Raw genomic sequence first — 20,724 nt, forward strand, 5'->3', positions numbered from 1 at the left:
TGTGAGTTAAAGGCCAGCCCGGGGTATAGATTGAGTTCCAGGAAAGGTGCAAAGCTACATAGAGAAACTCTGTCTTGGAAAAAAAAATAGATTTTATTTTAATATTCCAATGATGCATCATCAGAAAAATATAAACAAGGTTTCCTCTCCATCACCTCACCCCCCCAGTTGAGGGGTTAGAAAGAACACATGAAGGGAAATATATACATGCATGTATGTATATATACATATATGTACATGTGTGTGTGTGTGTGTGTGTATACTTAATTAGAATTTTTAAGGAAATAAAAAGGATGAATAGTGAAGTAGAAGAATTTAAGAGCTGTAGCCAGAATATATGCAATGCTAGATTCGCTGAGATGCCTAGCCTAACCTAAGGATGTCATAGGCCCTGGGGATAAAGCTGCGGATGCCCTGACCTCATCAGGTCACAGGAAGTCCCACATAATTTTTTTGCTCCTAAGAATCCACATCAGGCCTTCTGTGATTGCTAAATTGTTTTGAAGTGTGCTTTCTCCTGTGGAGCAGCCCAGGACGGCTCCCTCTGTGTATGCTTTTAGCAACCTGCAGGGTATTCGTTAAATTGATTTTCTTAATTTATCCTCTCGATTGTGACTATTGAGAGTAATTCTCTGCTATTATGTGCTTCCTCATTATGCAAATATCACCAGATCTGTTTGTGCCCATGGGGAGCTTGGCATTTCAGGGCCAGGCAACACGCCTTCATTATGGCAGAAATCATACCTAAAAAGTTTGTTACAGAACATTTCTTTTTGGACCCCCAGATTGTATCATAACCTGGTGCTTCAAAATGTCAAAATGAAATCTTAGGTCATTTTCTTTTTTATAATATTGCACAGGAATTTTCTCCCTTTTCAAAGATAAGTGTCTGAAAAATTATTGGTAAGGAAAAAAAAATACTCTTTTGTAACAGCCAGAGGTGATGGCACACACCTGTGATCCCAGCAGTCAGAACACTGAGGGAGAAGATTCATAAACTCAAGTCTGGCCTGAGCTACAGAGCAAGGCTCAAAAAGAGTTCATTGTTATTCAGAAAAAAAATGTTTTCTAGCAAAGATTTAAACAGTTATTGTGAAATTATAAGATTATGACTTCTTAAATCATTCAAATAGAAAAAAAATCAACCAAGCCCCCCTCTGTATCTTCCTGTCAGCTTTGTGGATAATGGATGAGATCAGCTGCTTTCCATGGATTTATAAAGTAATTTCCATGCTATTATGTCAGTGTTTTCTGCCATCATACATGCCTTTGGATCTCTAGCCCATGAAGAGACAATGACTGAGAAGTGGACGTGAGGTCCTCCGACTCTGTCTCACATCCTCCGAATTGTCAAAATTATTTGAAAGAAATCGTTAAACATATGTTTATTTCAGGGGAAATTTTCTCTTTCCTAAATGCTCCAGGTAGTTGTGGAAATGTATACAAAGTGTTACTAACGTGGAAACACAAGAAAAGAAGAAACTAAAAGTAGACATTAATAACTAGGACAGGCTGTTTTGATACACATATACTAGATTTGCAAAACAGCAAGGGCCCGTTTTCCAGTTCCAGATTGTTCTAGTGTTTCCCAGAGGAGGCTAAGCGATATCTTCACCAATAACCCAGGGAATAAAGGAACTAAGAACTGGAATTCCCCCAAAGATTTCCTGAGACCCATGCTGTCGCTCTATGCCAAGCAGCTTCTGGAAGAAAGACATGTTATAGGTTGGCTGCACAAGGAGTGGGCAAGGAACTCAGCACTTAGATCATCTCCTGAATAGCAGTGTGATGTCTGGTGTGTGGATTGCCCCCAGTGGAGGCAACATGGCTCCAGTGCAGTCCTGTGACTATCACACAGGTTGGGGCTGTCTGCAGTAGCTCTTCTGTGAGATACCCAGAATACATCTGTGAGATACAGCGGCCCTGAACTGGCCTGAGAATCTTAAGTAGAGCCTGCTCGCTTAGGCCCTTGGGCACTAGAGTGCTTTGGGATTTGTCAAAACGGGTACAAAGTCATAGGTAGGGCTTATAAAACCACAGATGGCCATTTACCAGAGACAGGATTGTAGACTGAAAACACCATCCTGTGTGAAGCCCAGACGAAAGTTGGACATGCCAATCCTTCCATTCCTTCCTGCAGTGGTTCTCAGCCTTCCTGATGCTCTGACCCCCCAGCCATAAAATTATTTTCATTGCGACTCCACTGTTAGGAATCCTAATGTAAATAGTTTTAGACGTAGCGTTTGGCCAAAGAGGTTGAGAACCACTGCTCCACTGCAGTGCTCTTAATGGGGCCTTGTGTTTTTTTTTCTTTTCCCCTGAACTTTTCTAGTTCTTTGAACTGAAATGCATTGAAACTTGAATGCGCGTCTCAGATTATTCCTTGAAATAAATGTATGTAGCCTCAAACGGGTTTAAGTTTTAGGAAATTAAATAAGCGTGTGTGTTCTGTAGGTCTGTGCGGAAGAGAAGTGTCCGACCCTGGTGAACCTGGCCCACATGATGAGTTTGTACAGTACACACACCTATTCCCGAGACTGTTCCAACTGGATCAATGTGGTGTGTCGGTACCTGCACGACTCCTTCTCAGATGCGACCTTCAGCCTTGTGACTTACCTGGCAGAGGTGAATTTGGGTGGCTTTGAACTGCCCAGTGGTGACATTGTCAAGTGGCTGTCTACAGAAACAGCCCCGTGGTGCTAACTAATCTTTGAGTTGAAAGTGAGTGGAAAGAGCGTCAGGGAAGAGGGCATGTCAGAGGATAGAGAGAGCACCAAAGAAGAGAGAGTGAATAGAGAGATACAGATAATTCCTTTCAAGTACAAAAGGATTTTTTTGTTGGTTGTTTTTCTCCCATTTAGTTTCTTTCTTCTTTGTTTTTTGTTTGTTGGTTGGTTTTTTTTTTTTCCCCCCCCCCCGAGACAGGGTTTCTCTGTGTAGCTTTGCGCCTTTCCTGGATCTCGCTCAGTAGTCCAGGCTGGCCTCGAACTCACAAAGATCCGCCTGCCTCTGCCTCCCGAGTGCTGGGATTAAAGGCGTGAGCGACCACCGCCCAGCCTATGTAGTTTCTTAATCACTGCCTTAGTTGACATGAAAGCAAATGTCTTAGGATTTCTATTGCTGTGATAAAACACCAAGACCAAAAGCAACTCTGGAAAGCGTTTTTTGTTTTGTTTCGGGTTTTTTTGTTTGTTTGTTTGTTTTGTTTTGTTTTTGTTTTGCTTACAGTTCCACATCACAGTCCATCACTGAGGGAGTCAGGGTAGGAGCTCAGACAGGGCAGGAATCTGGGGCATGAGCTAATATAGAGACCATAGAAGGGTACTGCTTACTGGCTTGCTCAGCCTGCTTTCTTGTGTACCCCAGAACCATCTCCCTAAAAGGGTGTTGCCACCCACAATGGACTGGGCCCTCTCAGATCAATCTCTTAAAAAAATAAAAAATAAAAAAAATGTTCCACAGGCTTGCTTGCAGACCAGTCCAGTGAAGGCATTTTCTCTACGGAGGTTTTTTCTTCCCAGATTACTCTAGTGTGTGTCGAGCTGACTGAAAAGCCAGCAGGCACAGTAATGTAAGCCTCCCCTTTACAGAAAATGGAAAGTGTGTTTGGGTGGAGTTGATCCTGGAGAATAGGTACAAAATTAATTCTTGGAAGCTCATACCTGTAATCACAGCAAGGGGCAGCCTGGGCTACACAGTGAATTCCAGGGAGGGAGGGAGGGAGGGGAGGGAGGAATCAAAACTCAAGAAAGAATAAAATCTTTCTTCCTTTTTTTTTTTTTTTTTTTTTTTAACTAAAATACTTTTTTAGTTTCTGACCATGTTCACACTCATGGTCAGAGATGTGTGAACCGGCCATTGAGGGTCCAGAGGGAAGTTACTCATTTCAATTTATAGGATAAAATCTTGTGCAAGATCAGTTAGCTCGTATGTAGGTGTATGTGGTTTATGAATAGTAGTTCATCATTCTTCGGTGATAGTAGTGTGGTCATTTTTTCCTTAACCTAAAATAGATGGATTGTTTTTATTATTGAAGACTGTTATTGTAATGAGAACTAGTTATCCTTTCTGACAGAAGGAAAGATAATATATATTGCCTTTTACTATGCCAGTTTCCTGGTTTCTGACACTCTGAATAAACCTGTTCTGTTTTTCGACTTGGTAAAGGTGATGCCAAGTTTTTGTTCAGCCTGATAAAAGTCTGCATTTCGATCTTATTTCCAGCTGTTAGAAAAAGGACTGTCTAGTATGCAGCAGTCATTGCTACAGATTATCTATAGTCTCTTGAGTCACGTCGACCTGTCTGCTGCCCCGGCCAAGCAGTTCAACCTGGAGATCATAAAGATTATTGGCAAATATGTACAGGTGAGTGACCACCACATTCACATACAGCTTCGGTCAGCTTGAAATAATCCCTGAATGTAAAACTCTGAAGCACCCTAGATACTCAAGGGTAGGGCTACTTCCAGGAATATTTACTACCTGGAAAACATTCTCAGTGACACAGAAGCGCCATCGGGTGGGTCGCATTGGTGTGGTGCCTTGGTCGGATTCAACGGTCGCATTCCCAGAGCAGCTAGAGAGCGTGTGTGGATGTGAAGGGCGGCATTTCCCATCTCTAGAAATGAGGGCTGGGACTTACTCTGTTTTCGCATGACTCTGTGTTAGCTGGGTATGATGTAGTAGACAAAACCTTTAAGAAACGGGAGGCTACTTTAAAGTCGGTACTCGAGAGTTGGTTTGTGTAGGTCAGGAAGTAACTGATATTTAGAAAGTAGAAATCCAAACATTGCTTAAACGTGAATGATAACCGGAAAACTGGTAGGTTTTGCATTTCACCTTTAAACTGTTTGTGACAGAAAGACGCTCTTATATAAGGTATCAAGAGAGGGGCTGGAAAGGTGGCCCAGAGTATGTGCTGCCCTCACAGAGGGCCTTAGTCCCAAGCACACAGACACACACATACTGCATAATTAAAGAACAATAGGGTTGGGGATTTAGCTCAGTGTAGAGCGCTTGCCTAGCAAACACAAGGCCCTGGGTTCGGTCCTCAGCTCTGGGGAAAAAAAAAAAAGAATAATAATAAAAAGAAAGTATACAGAGAACAAATTATGTGAGAACTGACGAGTATTTTTAGTTTATACTCCACAGGCATATGCATTTACTGCAGCAGAATTTTAAAAGGGAAATACTGAGTTTGTAGTCTAGCCCCCCTCTGGAATTAATCAAATTGTATGAAAACCTTGTTGAGTCTATAGGGGTGTGGCTCAGTGGCAGAAGTCTTTTTTTTTTTTTTTTTGAGCTGAGGATCGAACCCAGGGCCTTACGCTTGCTAAGCAAGCACTCTACCACTGAGCTAAATCTGGCCAATCCCTAAAAGTCTTTTTTAAGAAGTTTTTCTGTAATTCTGTAATTCTTTTTAGTATTTTTTTTTTTTTAATGATTATAAGGAGGTGGTGAGATCAATGTTTTTGAGCCCTGATTGCTCCTCCAGAGGGCCCAGATTTGATTCCCAGCACCTACTTGGTAGCTCACAACCAACCATGGCTCCAGTTAGGGGATCTGATGCCTCCCTTTGGCCTCCTCAGGCATGCACACATGAATTTTACAAGTTCTTTCCTAGACATCAGTTCTGCACATATACATCTGTCATATCAGTCCCTCCTAAATTATGTTGTAGGAATATATAAAACTAAAACAAAAAATGAAATGTAACTGAAAAGCATAGGCATCGTGGTGAGGAAAAACTTCCTCTGAACCTCGGCTATTCATATTTGGGGCTCAGGTAGTCAAGAAACAGTCCAGGGGCTGAGAGACAGCCCAGCAGTTAAGGGCACTTGTTAATGGCAGCTCCCAACAATCTGTAACACCAGTTCCAGGGGATCTAGCATCCTCTTCTGGCCTCCGTGGACACTGCACAAATGTGGTATATGGGCACATACAGGCAAAGCACCCATCCACATGAAATAAAACAAATTTTAAAGAGGTCAAAATATATTTTATTTCATATATTAATATGTCTAAAATATATGAATTTAAAATTATTGTTGTCTGTTTAAAGTTTAGCTTTGAAGCCCTAAGCTTCACCCGGAATGTTCAAATGTGTGACTCCTCCTTTAACAGCAGCCAGGTTCCTATGTAAGACTTTCCAGATTCATGATTTACAAGGTACTCCCTAGAAAAAAAAAACAAGGTCCTCCGGTGAAGAGTATCTGTGTGTGCGATCATCTAACACTACCAATAATAACTCAGATTTTCCTGTGTTTTGTAACTCAGACCTTGTGTTAAAAGATCTCAAAGGAAGATGGACCATTTTATAGACGTCTTATAGCAGTACTGTTTCCACCATCTACGGTATAGACTGAGCTTTTGTTCTTCTGCCTGCACACTTTTAACTCCGCTGTTGGTTCTTTCTGAATCCAGAGTCCTTACTGGAAGGAGGCCCTCAACATCCTAAAGCTGGTGGTGTCCCGCTCTGCAAGCCTTGTTGTACCCAATGACATCCCCAAGGCCTATGGAGTGGATGTAGGTTCTCCTGAAATATCCTTCGCTAAAATCTTCAATAACGTCTCAAAGGAGTTGCCCGGCAAGACCTTGGACTTTCACTTTGACATCTCTGAGGTAAGATAGCCCACAATGGATATGGTACCCTTAGGAGTGCTCATCTGTTCTTTGACTCACTCAAGCCTCAGCTAGTGGAACTTGTACCTGGTTGGTATTAGGCGCTGTAGTAGGTGCTGTGAAACTGTAAAAATGGGGAGAAAGGCGGACTCTGAGGAAGCTTACATCATCTTGAGGGACGCAAGCAGATGAGCATCATGATGCTGCCTGACGGGAAGTAAGATAGAAATTCTCTGGGAGTATAGAGTGTGCTCCTAAAGGTGTGCTTAAGAAAGGAGGTAACATCTAAGCTGAGTGTTGAAAACTAAGTAGCCCCAGGGGTATGGATAGCACAGTTTGGGGGTGCCTTGGTTAGGGTTTCTATTGCTGTCATAAAATCCCATGACCACCATCAACCTGGGGAGGAGACGGTTTATTTCATCTTCAAACTTTTGTAGTCCCATCATTCAGGGAAGGCAGGGCCATGACCTGGAGGCAGGAGCTGATGCAGAGGCCGTGGAGGAGAGCTGCTTACTGGCTTGCTCCCCATGGCTCGCTCCGCCTGCTTTCTTGGTTATTTGTACAAAACGTCACACTGGCCCCACTGTTAACCCTTGCTGGTGTCTTTGGTGTGGAAGCGTTGAGTCAGCTTTGGCGTTTGTTTCTGTGTAGACGCCCATCATTGGAAACAATTATGGAGGCCAGCACAGCGCCGCAGGAAGGAACGGGAAAGCAAAGGTGATCGCCGTCACCAGGAGCACCTCCTCCACCTCCTCTGGCTCCACTTCCAATGCCCTGGTTCCCGTCAGCTGGAAAAGGCCACAGTTATCACAGGTGCATAGAGAAGCATCCGCATGGGATGGAAGAGTCAATTTGCTGACCATGCAAACTCCCACAAAGTGTCTCGCTCTACCCATACTAACGCTGGAATTTCCTTCCTGTTAGCGGAGAACGAGAGAGAAGCTGATGAGCGTGCTGTCCCTCTGTGGCCCCGAATCCGGCCTCCCGAAGAATCCCTCTGTGAGTAATCAGGAGCATGCAGATAAAGGGCACCAAAGCCATTGGGTCTTGGGGCTTGCCTTTTCTAAGTAAGTTCTGGTATTCACCAAGGATGGAAAGGAGATGGTCTTGCATGTTGCAAAATCTGGCAGCTGTGCCTATCAGGTGCTGAACCAGTTAGGTATGAAGACTAAATTGAAATTCCGCACTGACTGAAGAGTGAAGCGGACAGGGATTTGGGGGGGGGGGGGGCTGGTACCTCAGGTGCAGAGGGTCAAAAATGATGTACAAACCTTTTTTTTTTTTCTTTTTGGGGGCATCAGGTTGTGTTTTCTTCTAATGAGGATCTGGAAGGTGGGGACCAGCAGACCAGCTTGATTTCCACCACGGAGGACATAATCCAGGAAGAAGAAGCCGCCGTTGAAGACAACAGCAGTGAGCAACAGTTCGGCGTCTTCAAGGACTTTGACTTCCTGGATGTTGAGTTGGAAGATGCAGAGGTGAGAAAGTGGGCCTTCTTGACATTTACAGATAGTCGGGCTTGAGCCAAACAGACGCTGACCATGCCATCTCCCGTTATGGAGATGATTATAAAGTCAAGAAAGGTCAGCTAAATGTGGGACTCTGGGTGCCACAATTAGTCAGTAGCGGAAGGAAGCTGAAGTAGAAGAGTCCATTCTGTCTTTACCAAGTAAGAAAGGAATTCGTGATGATTATCTTAGTGTATTCCTAGGTTTAAATGTTTAGTGTGAGCTAAACAAACTCATAGCAAATACAAACATTAAAATTGATCAAACATCATCTTCTCGTTTTTGTTTTTGAGACAAGGTCTACCCACGCTGTAGTACCAGCTAGCCTGAAACTTATGCCTTAGCTTGCCAAGTGTGAGAGGACAGGCGTGAGCCAGCATGCCCAGCTCAAACATAGTGTGGTGTTGGTCACTAAAGTGATCACATGGCGGCTTTGGCTTTCGAGAACTCTGCCTCTGGCAGGCGCCTGAGGTCTCTCGCTGGCATCCCCAACCACGTTGTCTTATAAGCTGATCCTGTCTGCATGTAATGTCCATCTAGGGGTTTTCTAAGAGGAAATCCATCTGTCAGTCCATGCAGCTGAGCTAGTCCCAAGCAGAATTTTCCATTCAGCATGACTCTGTGAGGCCTCTGGCTATCAATCTATGCTTCTCTGGGGGCCCTCCCCTTCTTCCCAGGCCAACTTCCCAGGTCACTGTTCTGTGACCCCATTGCCCACATAGCAATGTTTGGAGCAAGTAAAGATCAGTCCAAGGGATGCTCTCAGGAGAGGAGAGAGATGGCTTTTCCACATGCTCTTAGCATCCTTCTTAGCTCACCCTTCGGTTTCTAACGCAACTAGCATGGTAAATACAAGGGAGAAGCCCTGTCATCTTAGGCTGTCGGATTCCATTCCTGTAGCTCAGGTCCGCTCCTCAAATGGCAGTCCCGCAGACCTGAAAAGATTATAATAGATCTGAGATCTGGGCATCCCAAAATGGTTACAAATATATATTAATATACAGCCAGACAAAAGTGCTTCATTATCAAAGATTCTGTGCCATGTTGGCATGTTTCTTTTTCTGAAGAATCAACTCGGGTAGCTTGTGCATCCATCAGCTCCCATGAGGGGCAGCTCTCTTTGACTGCTCTGTCAACAGGAGACTGTGTAGGGCAATGTTTCCCTTCCTGTGCTTCAGCGGGTCCTGAAGCTACAAAGAGATGAACTGGGGACCTGGGAGTCACACAAATGCCAATAGACTTAAACACCTTTAAAATGAAAAATTTAAACATATATATCCTTTTTATTTTTATTTTTTTCAAAAGGGGCAGATTTTTAAAAACCTATTAAAAGTGTTTTCACATTCATCCTTTGAAACATATATTGAAGGAAGGGTAAGATGGGCTGTCACAGCCGGGACAAAATGAGATTGCTTGAGAGCTGGCACCCTGTCCTACATTCGTGAGCTGCTTCTAAATCCTCGCAGTTACTTACTTTTTCCCTCAGATTCTGATTTTTAAAGGCTCTTGACATTTCCCTAACAGTTCCGGTTATTATTATTTTGTTGTTCTTTGCCTTTTTTTCCTGTAAAGAGCTCTGGAAATGCCTTAGAGTTCATTCAGCACTCTGAAATGTCAGCAGGAGTGACTGTAACCCTTAGCGGGGCTTCCGTCCGAGCTCTCTGAAGACACTTACTTCAGGTCACAGCAATCTAGGGGAGTGGAGAGGGCTGAGCCGAACCCCGTAATTAAGCAAGCCAAGGGAACATACTTTCTATGTACAGTCGTGGTTGAAACATAACAATAGGAAATACTTGGATTGGATGGCTAAAACAAAATAAATAAAACCCCTAAAAGATTTCCTGGCTTTGAAAGCCCACAGTATAAATTCATTCATTCACTCATTCATTCATTCATTGAGTACATTGTGAGGCCGGGTGCCATTAATGTGCTCCGCAACATGGTCATATTTACAGTGTAAGTTCAAGAAAGGTATTTTTCAAGCCCTAACCTCGCAGAACCCAAAGCATCTAAAATTCCTTGAGAAACAGCCAGGTCGGGTCCGAGGGCGCAGTGGGCAGGGTTCCTGAAGCACCCTCAGCGTCAACAGTTTGGCTTATTTCTGTCCGTTTTCCTCCACTGATTTCCACTGAAAATTCCACTTGAAAGAGTGCCTCTGTTGGGGGGGGGGGGGGGGCATTGTTTTTTGAAAACCTCTATTTCAGACACTCCCTTCCATGTGAAGAGATATAAATTAATCTTTTTTTTTTTTTTTTGCCAGCTTAGTATAATTCGTCACAGCAGGGCTTTAGACAGTTAAGAATTATGTTCTTCAGAAGTAGATGCTCAGCACAGAGCTAGCATAAATCCCAAGTGGAGTGACGCCACAATGTGTCTCTCTGTGACCCTCGTGGAAGTTGGCAACAGTCGTGTGCTTTGATAGCTACCATCTCGATTTTAAATTATCGTGGAAAGTGACCACTGCATTTAACTGCAGCTGGCCCTCAAGACGCCAACAGCTGTCACCCTGTATTGTCGTCAGTCGAATGTGGGTACTTGAAGTCAGTTATCGCCTTGTACCAAGTATTAGCCGTGTAAATTTTGGAAACTTTTGTAAATTTCATGTTGCCAAAGTGTATCACGGAAGCATCGTTCTACGTGTCTGTCTCCAGCTCTTCCCCCAGTTCCAATCCTACGTCGGCTTCCCGCAAAAAAAGCTCAACCCAGAGCTTGCGTCCGGCTTTGGGTTTGAGAAGCCAGAGTTTGCCCCAAAAAGTGTAGCATATATTTGAATGTGTGTCTTCGTTCTCTCTAACTCTGTGTGTTTCCCTTTTTGCTAACCAGGAGCTGCAGGTAAGTTGCAGCCTGGTGTTGTGTGGACTGTCTTTATTGTCCCCTGTGGTGTACCTGTCCTCCGTGTGGTCTCATGCGTGTCTGTGGATTAGAGTAGAAATCACCTAGATCTAGCCGCTCCCTCAGCAGTACAAGATGGATTATCAAGAAAGCAATTTCATAAAAATGCCCAAATAATTTTTTAATCTCTAAAAATACAAGTATTTGATGATGGGTTAAACATTGAAAGAGACAGGCTGATTGAAACTCTGCTCTTGATGATGCATTCAGTAGTTTTTCACCTTGGTGTGTGTTTCCGGGTGTCATAACTTCTGCAGCATCCATAAGCATGTAGCTGAGTCCTCAGAAATCATGTCTTGCTTTTTTCTAGGGAGAGAGCATGGACAATTTCAACTGGGGAGTCCGGCGGCGCTCACTGGACAGTATTGACAAAGGAGACACGCCATCCCTCCAGGAGTACCCCTGTTCTAGCAGTACTCCCAGCTTGACCCTGACGAACCAGGAGGACACAGACGAGTCCTCAGAGGAAGAAGCTGCCCTCACGGCAAGCCAGATCCTGTCACGCACACAGATGGTATTGCTCTCACCTTTCCATGAAGTAGAGGGGGTTCAATTAACTCTAAGATTTGATTTCAAAAAAGAGAAAGAAAGAAAATATGATGTTTAGGTGCCTTCTAATTGTCATTTCATTATGTACAAAATGCACGCACCAAAATAAGTATTCTGTTACTCATGACAAAAGCAAACTTACGAAGTTGACCTGTGTGCCCTGCAGCGGCTAACACAGCTAGTTCTCTGCTAGTTAAAGTGAGGTGTTCTGAACCCTTTTAGGGGCTCCTCATGAAGCGCGCGCACGCGCGCACACATACACACACACACATATTTTGGTAATGGGTTTGGACACTACCAACTCTCAGTGCATGGCTGCTTTCCTTTCCTGGTGTGTAAAAGTCACACTTTGAACGTGATGTGCAAAGACCGAGCAAACGTTAGTCCTTTTTAAGAGGAAGATAGGAGACTGGAAAGACGGCTCAGCAGATGAGAGTCTAGGGGGACCTGGTTCAGTTCTTGACACCCACGTCCAGCAGCAGCTCATAACCACCTGTAACCCCAGCTCCAACTCTTCTAGGCTCCGTGGGCACCTGCACTAACTTTATTATTAAATTTTTTTAAAGATGTATCTATTTATTGTGTATACAATGTTCTGTCTGCATGTGTCCCTGCAGGCCAGAAGAGGGCACCAGAGATCATTACAGATGGTTGTGAGCCACCATGTGGTTGCTGGGAATTGAACTCAGGACCTCTGGAAGAGCAGCCAGTGCTCTTAACCTCCAGCCCCCAGCACTAACATTTAAATGAAGTTAGTTATGTTAGCTTTCATGAAAGCCATGGGACAGAATTGACTACATACTGACAAGGCCAGCTCCAGACTCAGGGGTACTGAGGTTAAAGAAAATCATTTAAAATTACTTTGTCTACATGGGAAAAAGTTAGTATTTGCCCCTGTGTATTCTATACCCCAAGGCTTGGTATTTCCTATGTTAAATACTGACCCAGAGAAAATAGTAACTGTGCCTAAGCATCACTAATGACGCTCTGTTATTATAAACAACTTTACAGGGTTTTTTCCTTATTTTTTTGGTCTTATTAAAACTGCTCTTGGTTTTTGCTTAAGTTACTGAGTGGTGCACTCCATCATGCATGTCTGACCTTCCAGAGTCCCCCGTGTCACAGATCCTCAGACGTGGCTGAGACGAAGCTCAGTGGTACAGCATGTGCCTGCCATGCCTAGGGTCCTTGGTTCAATACCAGTAGCACAAAAATAAATAAATCCTCAGACCAAACAAAAATATGGCTTATGGTGCTGGGGGTGTGGCTCAGTTGGTTGAGTCCTTGCTTAGCTCACACAAAACACTGGGTTTGATCTCAATCACCCCATAAGCTGGGCATAGGGGTACCTACCCGGGAAGTGGCAGCAGAAGGGTCAAATGTACACAGGGAGTTTGAGGCCTGCCCTCACCCCAGGAAAAAAGGATAATACATGAAAAATACAAATTTTGGCTCAAGGCTAGTATAGTTCTAGATTGCTCACGGCTCTCCCACTTTGTTTAATTAGCAACATTTAACCTTTGTGGCCGCCTGCTCCATCATGCTGAGGGATTAGCTGCTTCCATCCACAAACCTTTCTGCTACCTACTAGAAGCCAGAGAAGGCTACTAAGCCCATAAAATCTCCGGTGACAATTCTCTTGGCTGTCCCTGCTAATGAATGCCTCTCTCCTCCCAGCTAAACAGTGACTGTGTGGCGGATGACATGCCGCCCGAGCACCAGGACCTGCTTCAGTCTCAGGATTCTGCCAGGAGCAACACCACAGAAGACGTTCTACAGATCAGAGATGAGCCCAGTTTGGAGGCCTGTCTAGATAATGCTTGCAGCCAGCTGCCTGAGGTGGGGAGACACAGGGCTGGTGCATGGCCAATCTAGGCTCCCTTCAGCACTCCACCACGTCCCTTGCTTCTCTCCCCCGAAGAGTTTTCAGCTGACATGCTGCTAATTATTTGATTTGTTTTCAGTATTTCTAACCTGTCGGCTTGTTTTAAACAAAACCGTCAGCCCCGGTTGGTTGGTTGATATTTAGTTTGGTTTGGTTTGGTTTGGTTCTTCCTTTAAAAAAAAAAAAAAAAAGTGACATGTCGGAAACAGCCTACAGGTTAAAAATAATGCCAAATGTGTCAATGAGCGTTTTGCGCTGCGGAGTGTGACTTGGTCACTGTGCGAGCGCTTCTCTGGACAGCAGGCATTGCCTGGGGCGCTGCGTTTCTGTGAAGGACTACCTCTGCCCTCCCCCTTCCCTGTGCTTTGGATGGGTGTTCTGTGATTGGTGCTGTGACCGGGTTAGGACCTCAGGCTAGCTGTGTTAGCAGCTGTGCGGTGAACCGTGTCCAAAGACTCTGCAACCTCTAGTATTATGGTTTTTGGAGAGGCCTGTAAGAAGTAAGCCAGATTCCAAGCTAATGACTGACCAAAATAAGTAAGTATTCATTGTCTTGGTGTTATTGTTGCCTTTTTTTTTTTTTTAAAGATGATTGTAGATATTTTTTAAAAATGTAATTATTGCTGTAGTTCTGTGAAACGTGCCTTCTGCTCGATAAGCATTAGGAACTGTGCATTTTTTGTATGTGTTAATGAAATTAGTGTAGTTACTAGAGCTCAGCTGACGTGGTTATTAGGTTGTGTGACCTTTTGTAAGGCAGCACTCTTAGTAGGCTGAGAACTGGACATGTCTGCACCCTCTTTAACAGTGAGCAGATATATTTTGAAATGGAGGCATTTTTGCCTTCCTGATCACGAGTCCTGGGAAATTCTAACAGAGAGAAGATGTAAATAGGTCAAGCAAGCGTTCATTGTGACTTCACTAGGGCCAGAGTTTCAGCAAGAGGCTAGGAAGGAGGAGATGATGGTATTTACTGTCTACATTAAGGAAGATTAAAAAGACATTTGTTTTGCTGTGTGTGTGTGTGTGTGTGTGTGTGTGTGTGTGTGTGTGTGTGTGTATGCACGCACACATTTCAACAGGAACAGCTTTGTGGAAGTCCAGAGAGTAATAAACTGGTTTTTGGTGGTGACAGGCATAAAGGACACGTTTCAGGGTTCTTGGGCCTTCCGGATAGAGGGGTAGCGTACAGAGGACATGGCATGTAAACTCACATGGTCTGCTGAGCTGACTGCAGGGAGTTCGGTATCGGAGAATAACATGGGTGGGAGAAGAGAGAAACAGGAAGTGAAGAGGGTCAGACATGCGTGGTGGTAAAGAGTGCCATTCTCAAGACAGACTGCACCATCAGAGAGCGGGGAATCATGGGGTTCCCCCATTCAGGACATGGCTCTGCTGATGAGCCTCGGGATATCGCCGTAGGTAATCGGCTCAAAAGGAAGACGGGCTTCTTTTGGATGCCAGTTCGCTGCTTTCAGTCCTGACAGATTGGCCTGTGGTAGCAGTCATGGCGGAGCATGTACCAAGCAAATCTGTTCCCCATGGCCTTGAATGACACAGCAAAAGGGAGGAGCACAAGGCCCTTCAAGGGCACACCCCATTGACCTAGACCTCACCCGCCACTAAATCCCACAGTAGCACCACATTGGAGTGCCCCAGCCAGCGGGGTTTCAACAGGGGCGACCCACCTGTGGGAGCAAATGAGAGACAGGGGACACGAGAGACTGGCAGCAAGACAAGATTCTGATCAAGCTGCAATGTTTATTTCTCTTTGCAAGGCTTATATAGCATAGGAGGGGAGGGGGCAGGAAGGAGGGAAGGGGAAGAGATGTGGAAGGCGTGCAAGATGTGGGAGACATGCAGGTCGTGCAACTGCAAGATATCGGCTAAGGTCACCGGTCAGGGGCCATTTGTTCTGTTGTTAGGCTACCTGACCATGGAATGCTCTTTACATTCGGTTGTCATGGCACCTGACTGTGGAATGTTCTTATCTTTGGGAGCCTCTGGTTAGTAAACAGGTGTTACGCTCTGGGGAAGGGCGGTGGGCTTAAAACTTGTTCTCTGGCTTAGCTAGTACTTTCCATGGTTCATGTTTGGTTCCTGACATCTTGGTCCCTAACACTGGGGAAGCAAGCCTTCATGGACCTTTAGGGGTATACTCCAGTCCCAAAGCATAGCAATGCCTAAGTCAAGGTCCACAGTGTGTTGGAGCCCTGGATGAAGATGCAGCATAGGTGAGCATGCATTCATGCATTTCTTTTTAGGCAGGGTTCTACTCCGCAGCCCAGGTAGTTCTTGAAGTCTTTGCGGTCCTCATGCCTCAGCCCCAGAAGGGCTGTCACTACAGGTGTGAGACACCTTACCCAGCTTAGCCAGCGCTATTGAGCCCCATGCTAGACACTCTTCTAGGACCTGGGCATCTAAAACAGGCAGCTGGGGGCATGGAGCTTAATTCTATCAGGAGTGACAGATAAGCATGTAAAAATAAATTTTAAAAATGTGAGAAAGTGGGCATTGTATTAAATCTTCTCCAGAAATGTAACAGTAATGTGGATTTGAATGGCGAGAAAGCCTGTGAGTTAGGCCTCAGAGTAATCCCCTATACATATATGCGATCGCATATACGTATATGTAGTCTCATACTTATATGGGCCCTCAGTCTGTTTCTTGGCTTTTTTGTTTGAGGTTGGGTTTTTTTGTTTGTTTGTTTGGTTGGTTGGGTTTTTTGCTTGTTTGTTTTTTTCTTTTGAGACAGGATTTCTCTGTATAGCTTTGCACCTTTCCTGGAACTCACTCTGTAGTCCAGGCTGGCCTCAAAATCACAGAGATCCACCTGCCTCTGCCTCCCGAGTGCTGGGATTAAAGGTGTGCCCAGCGTTGGGTTGGGTTTTGATTTAGACTTTTTGAGATGGAGTCTCACTGCTTGGCCTTAGGCTGGCCTAGAACTCACTGCCTCAACCCCCCGAGTGCTAGGATTACAGTCCTGAGCCTGGCATCACCTAACAATATAAAGTGGGCTAATGGACTTCCTTCCCAAGTACCAAAAAGTCCCTGGGGACATCTTTTCTACCAAAGAAAAAGTTTACCCTTTTTCTTCCCTTTTTAAAAAAGGGTTCATTCTCGGGGCTGGAGAGATGGCTCAGAGGTTAAGAACACTGGCTGTTCTTCCAGAGGTCCTGAGTTCAAGTCCCAGCACCCACAGGGTGGCTCACAACCATCTGTAATGAGATCTGGCACCCTCTTCTGGCCTGCAGGGGATACATGCAGACAGAACATTGTATACATAATAAATAAATCTTTTTTTAAAAAAGACAACAGGGAGATAGGAAGCATCAAAGCCATGCATCTCTGAGATGAAACGAGTTCACCTGTTTCCAAAGCCTTTTCTTCTTAGAAAAGGGGAGGGGGTTCATTCTCATTGTGAAGGGTTAGAATGAAAGGGCGATCTTAGGGCAGCACCATTTATAAACAAGCTCTCATTAGAACTGTCAATAAAAGAACAGTCCCCACAGAGGAGTGTCGGCGCTGTATCTGCTAGCCAGGCTGGCAGAACATGTTTCCCAGTGTCTCCAATACAGTGCCCGATGTTCCCAAGTTGCCCACTAATAAAGAAGCATAGGAAAGCACCATGATAGTAAAATCATAGTTTTACAGTAACTTCTGCAACTAGTTAATTTTTATAGGTGAAATGTCTTAGGAATTAAAGGAACAAATCTCCTCATAAATATTTGTCTGAAGATTGCCCTTAAAGTGTGGTTAACACTGGGAAGGTAAAGGAAATGTCTCAATTACTGTTCTGTTGCCGTGCAGAGACAAATATAGGTGTCCGCTAATAAAAAGTGGGGCTTCGTGTCACCATGTTTGAGTATGTGACACAGGACGCTCAAAATGTGGAGGGAAAAGATTATACCAGGAAAATTGTAGATGTCAGGACATTGCTAGCCGTGTTAGGAAAATCCTCTCTCCAGGTTCCCAGGTCTGTTTCTTCACGAGCTGTCTTTTCAAACCGAACTTCAGGCGGAAACTACAACTGGATTGAACATAGTCCATTAGGTGACGTAGGTCCTACTCTGTGAGGTCAAGGTTTGCTGCTTACCACATCCAGACCCATGTTTCCTTCATGTACTTCTTGTTTATCTGCCCTATTCTTCAGCCTTTGAGATCTTCTGCTGTCGAAAGAATCCTATCCCTAGCCACCTTCTATGGGCTATTTCAGTCAAAGATTGGCCCTCTGTTGACTGCCATGCTCTCCCTTCTTTGGTTGGGTGCTAGCAGACATTCGTATATGGCTGATGCTGTTTACCATATGCATTCCACATGCCAGTATATGCTGTTGCCATTTGCATATTAGCCTGAGCTAATTACAGACTCATAATTAAGAATTAATTTGTAGCAGAGCACCTGTCTAGAACGTGCTCAGAATTCTTTCCAGAAGTGTAAACTAGGGTTCAGGCTAATTCAGGGCTCTAACTTCTGTAACTGGAGTTTCCTCCAGTCCTGCCTGGCCCACAGTCAGGACAAATCTCTCTCACACGCCAGTCCCACAGCCGCTCAGACCCAACCAAGTAAACACACAGAGACATATTATTTAAACTGTTGGCCTAATGCCTCAGGCTTCTAGCTATCTACTTCTCACATCTTAAACTAACCCATTTCTATAAATCTATACCTTGCCACATGGCTCGTGGCTTACCAGTATCTTACATGTTGGTATGCATGGCAGCAGCTGGCAGCATCTTCTGACTCAGCCTTCCTGTTCCTAGAATTCTCCTCTCTCCTTGTCCCGCCTATACTTCCTGCCTGGCTACTGGCCAATCAGTGTTTTATTTGTTAGCCAATCAGAGCAACACATTTTACATACAGAATATCTCACAGCAAACTTCTGCTTGCTTTTCACAGTTTGTAGGGAAAATTCCATTTTCAAGCCATAAAAGGAAGATTAAAAACTACTACAAACATAAATATAATACAAATATAATGAAGGTCTCATACTGGAAAAGTTCGTCTTGGCTTCTAAAGTCAAGGTGCTGTTAGTTAAAACTCAGATGGTGCAGACTCATATCCACGCAAGTTAGAAATGAGTGTTGACACCATTAAGATATGTGCTTTGAACATGTTTTTCTTTCTTAACAATGGTAGTTCATTTATTTAGCCAATATTTGTTCTCCTCCTTGGCAGTCACAGCAACATTATGTCAGCATGTTAACAGTGGATAGGTAGACTGGATCCACTTGTTAGGCTCTATAGCGTGTGTTTTCCTTATTGTTCATTCGCTGAGGGTTAGGGACATGCAGCCATTCTTATGCATTAAATGCACTTGTAATTCATTTCATTTCAAAAGCTAACAACCTAAGTTTCCTAATCTTTTGTGAACTATGCCTTAGCTGTGAAGCCGTATTGGGTCTCAAAGATGCAATGAGCTATTGTATTACTACCGAAAGCGAGCTCTGTGTATCACAGATACCTGGAAAGTTACCATAGTGGTTCGGTTTGAGTGTCTTTATGACTGGTCAGTGTCTGATTCTGACTTGTGGGCAGCCAGACCCTTAGTATCAATGGATTCAGTCTTGAGCCATCTCCCTATCCCTAGCCAGAATTTACCATGTTTGGTAAAGTGAAAGGAATGATAGATAGGTCAAATAAGAGAGACTTCATACTAATAATGACAAGTTTTCTCATATAAAAATATACTGTGTATGAGAGAGGGTATCTTAGCAAAGGACCTGGACTCTAGTCAACACCAAGTCCTGTACATAAAGGAAAAGGAAAACAAAGAAAAGAAGAAAAGATGTTGGGTGTTTTTATAGAGCAGTTGGCTGTATATTGTAATTTTTTTAATTCTAGGACTAGGGATTTGAGTCAGTAAGTTGCTTGCTTCCTGTGTGAGGCCCTGGATTTGTTCTTCTATACCAGCAAAAATTGAAAGGAAAAAAGAAAAAGAGTGGGATCATTTAAGAAGACAATTGTGTATATTCACAATTCAAAAACTAGACAAACTAGACAATTTAAAGGGAGACTCGGATCTTTATTGCATTGGTAAACGTCTTTCATTGTTGTTGAAGTCTGCTAAAGCTGAGATCGTTTCACAGGATACAAGTTCAGTATTAAAGGAGGAACATGTTACAGCCTTTGAAGATGAAGGGTCATACATTATTCAAGACCAACAGGACCAGCTAGTGTGTCGAGGAATCCTTGATTTAGAAGAGACTGACATGCCAGAGCCTCTGGCCCCGGAAAGCTACCCCGAGTCCATCTGCGAAGAGGACGTCACCTTGGCTTTGAAGGAGCTGGATGAACGGTGTGAGGAGGAAGAGGCTGATTTCTCTGGATTGTCCAGGTGAGCATGGTCATGTAGATAGGTAGGAGTCTCTGCTTCATCCCCACCCCTTCCCAGATGTGCCCTGCCCCCATTCTAGATTATTAATTTTGATTAATTGGTGTTTAGTCTATAATCACACTTTCTTCATTTTTAAAGATAAGGCATACTATGGTCCTTCCTTCCTTCCTTCCTTCCTTCCTTCCTTCCTTTCTGTTAGTATCCATATAAAACAAAAGCATTCCATCCCTAACACACCATGTTAGAAGCACACCACATGCCTATTTGGGCGGGATACCAAATGGCCAAGTGTTAAAATCAATAGTTGAATGAATTTCTGGGTTACCGAAATAAACCTAAAATGTATCCCAAAATTCTTACATGTTAGGTTAGATTACTGTAGGAATCTTGAGCTACCAGATCATGGTACTGAAGTGTAGAAGAATATTATTTTAAGGTGTGCTACTTTTGTTTATGTTGCATTTGTTTAACTCTGTGAAGCTGTGTCACTGTGCCTGACTAAAACACCTGATGGTCTAAGAACTCACCAATAGCAAAGCAGGAGAAAGGATAGATGAGGCTGGCAGGCAGAGAGAATAAATAAAAGAAATCTGGGAGGAAGAAGGAAAAGAAGTAGCCAGAGAAGGAGGAGGACATCAGGGGCCAGCCACCCAGCTACAAAACCAGCAATGGAGTAAGAAAGAAAGGTATACAGAAGTAGAGAAAGGTAAAAGCCCAGAGGCAAAAGACAGACAAGTTAATTTAAGGAAAGCTGGCAAGAAACAAGCCAAGCTAAGGCCGGGCATTCATAAGTAAGAATACGCCTCTGTGTGTGATTTATTTGGAAGCTGGGTGGCAGGCCCCCAAAAGAGCAAAACTAAACAACAACAGTGAAGGATGATACACTGTTCCCTTCAGATGTTTATGTTCTGCACATTCAAAATGTAGTATCA

The 20,724-nt window shown here is 44.0% G+C and overlaps 1 protein-coding gene across 12 annotated transcripts in view; it reads left to right on the forward strand.

Annotated features, from left to right (window-relative positions):
- The window catches only part of Fryl (FRY like transcription coactivator), a 242,924-nt gene that overhangs the window by 205,892 nt on the left and 16,308 nt on the right, over positions 1-20,724 (forward strand). For 8 of the 12 annotated variants that reach the window (XM_036201445.1, XM_036201447.1, XM_036201446.1 and 5 more), the window contains 10 exons: positions 2,455-2,625; positions 4,225-4,365; positions 6,424-6,621; positions 7,273-7,434; positions 7,546-7,620; positions 7,923-8,099; positions 10,953-10,961; positions 11,332-11,535; positions 13,248-13,409; positions 19,545-19,792. In XM_036201445.1, coding sequence (XP_036057338.1) covers positions 2,455-2,625; positions 4,225-4,365; positions 6,424-6,621; positions 7,273-7,434; positions 7,546-7,620; positions 7,923-8,099; positions 10,953-10,961; positions 11,332-11,535; positions 13,248-13,409; positions 19,545-19,792 — 1,547 coding nt within the window. The remainder of the gene's footprint in view (positions 1-2,454; positions 2,626-4,224; positions 4,366-6,423; positions 6,622-7,272; positions 7,435-7,545; positions 7,621-7,922; positions 8,100-10,952; positions 10,962-11,331; positions 11,536-13,247; positions 13,410-19,544; positions 19,793-20,724) is intronic. The other 4 variants (XM_036201449.1, XM_036201441.1, XM_036201444.1 and 1 more) reach the window with 1 other exon arrangement.

Source organism: Onychomys torridus, chromosome 10 (assembly GCF_903995425.1).
Source record: "Onychomys torridus chromosome 10, mOncTor1.1, whole genome shotgun sequence".
NCBI classification, from domain to species: Eukaryota; Metazoa; Chordata; class Mammalia; order Rodentia; family Cricetidae; genus Onychomys; species Onychomys torridus.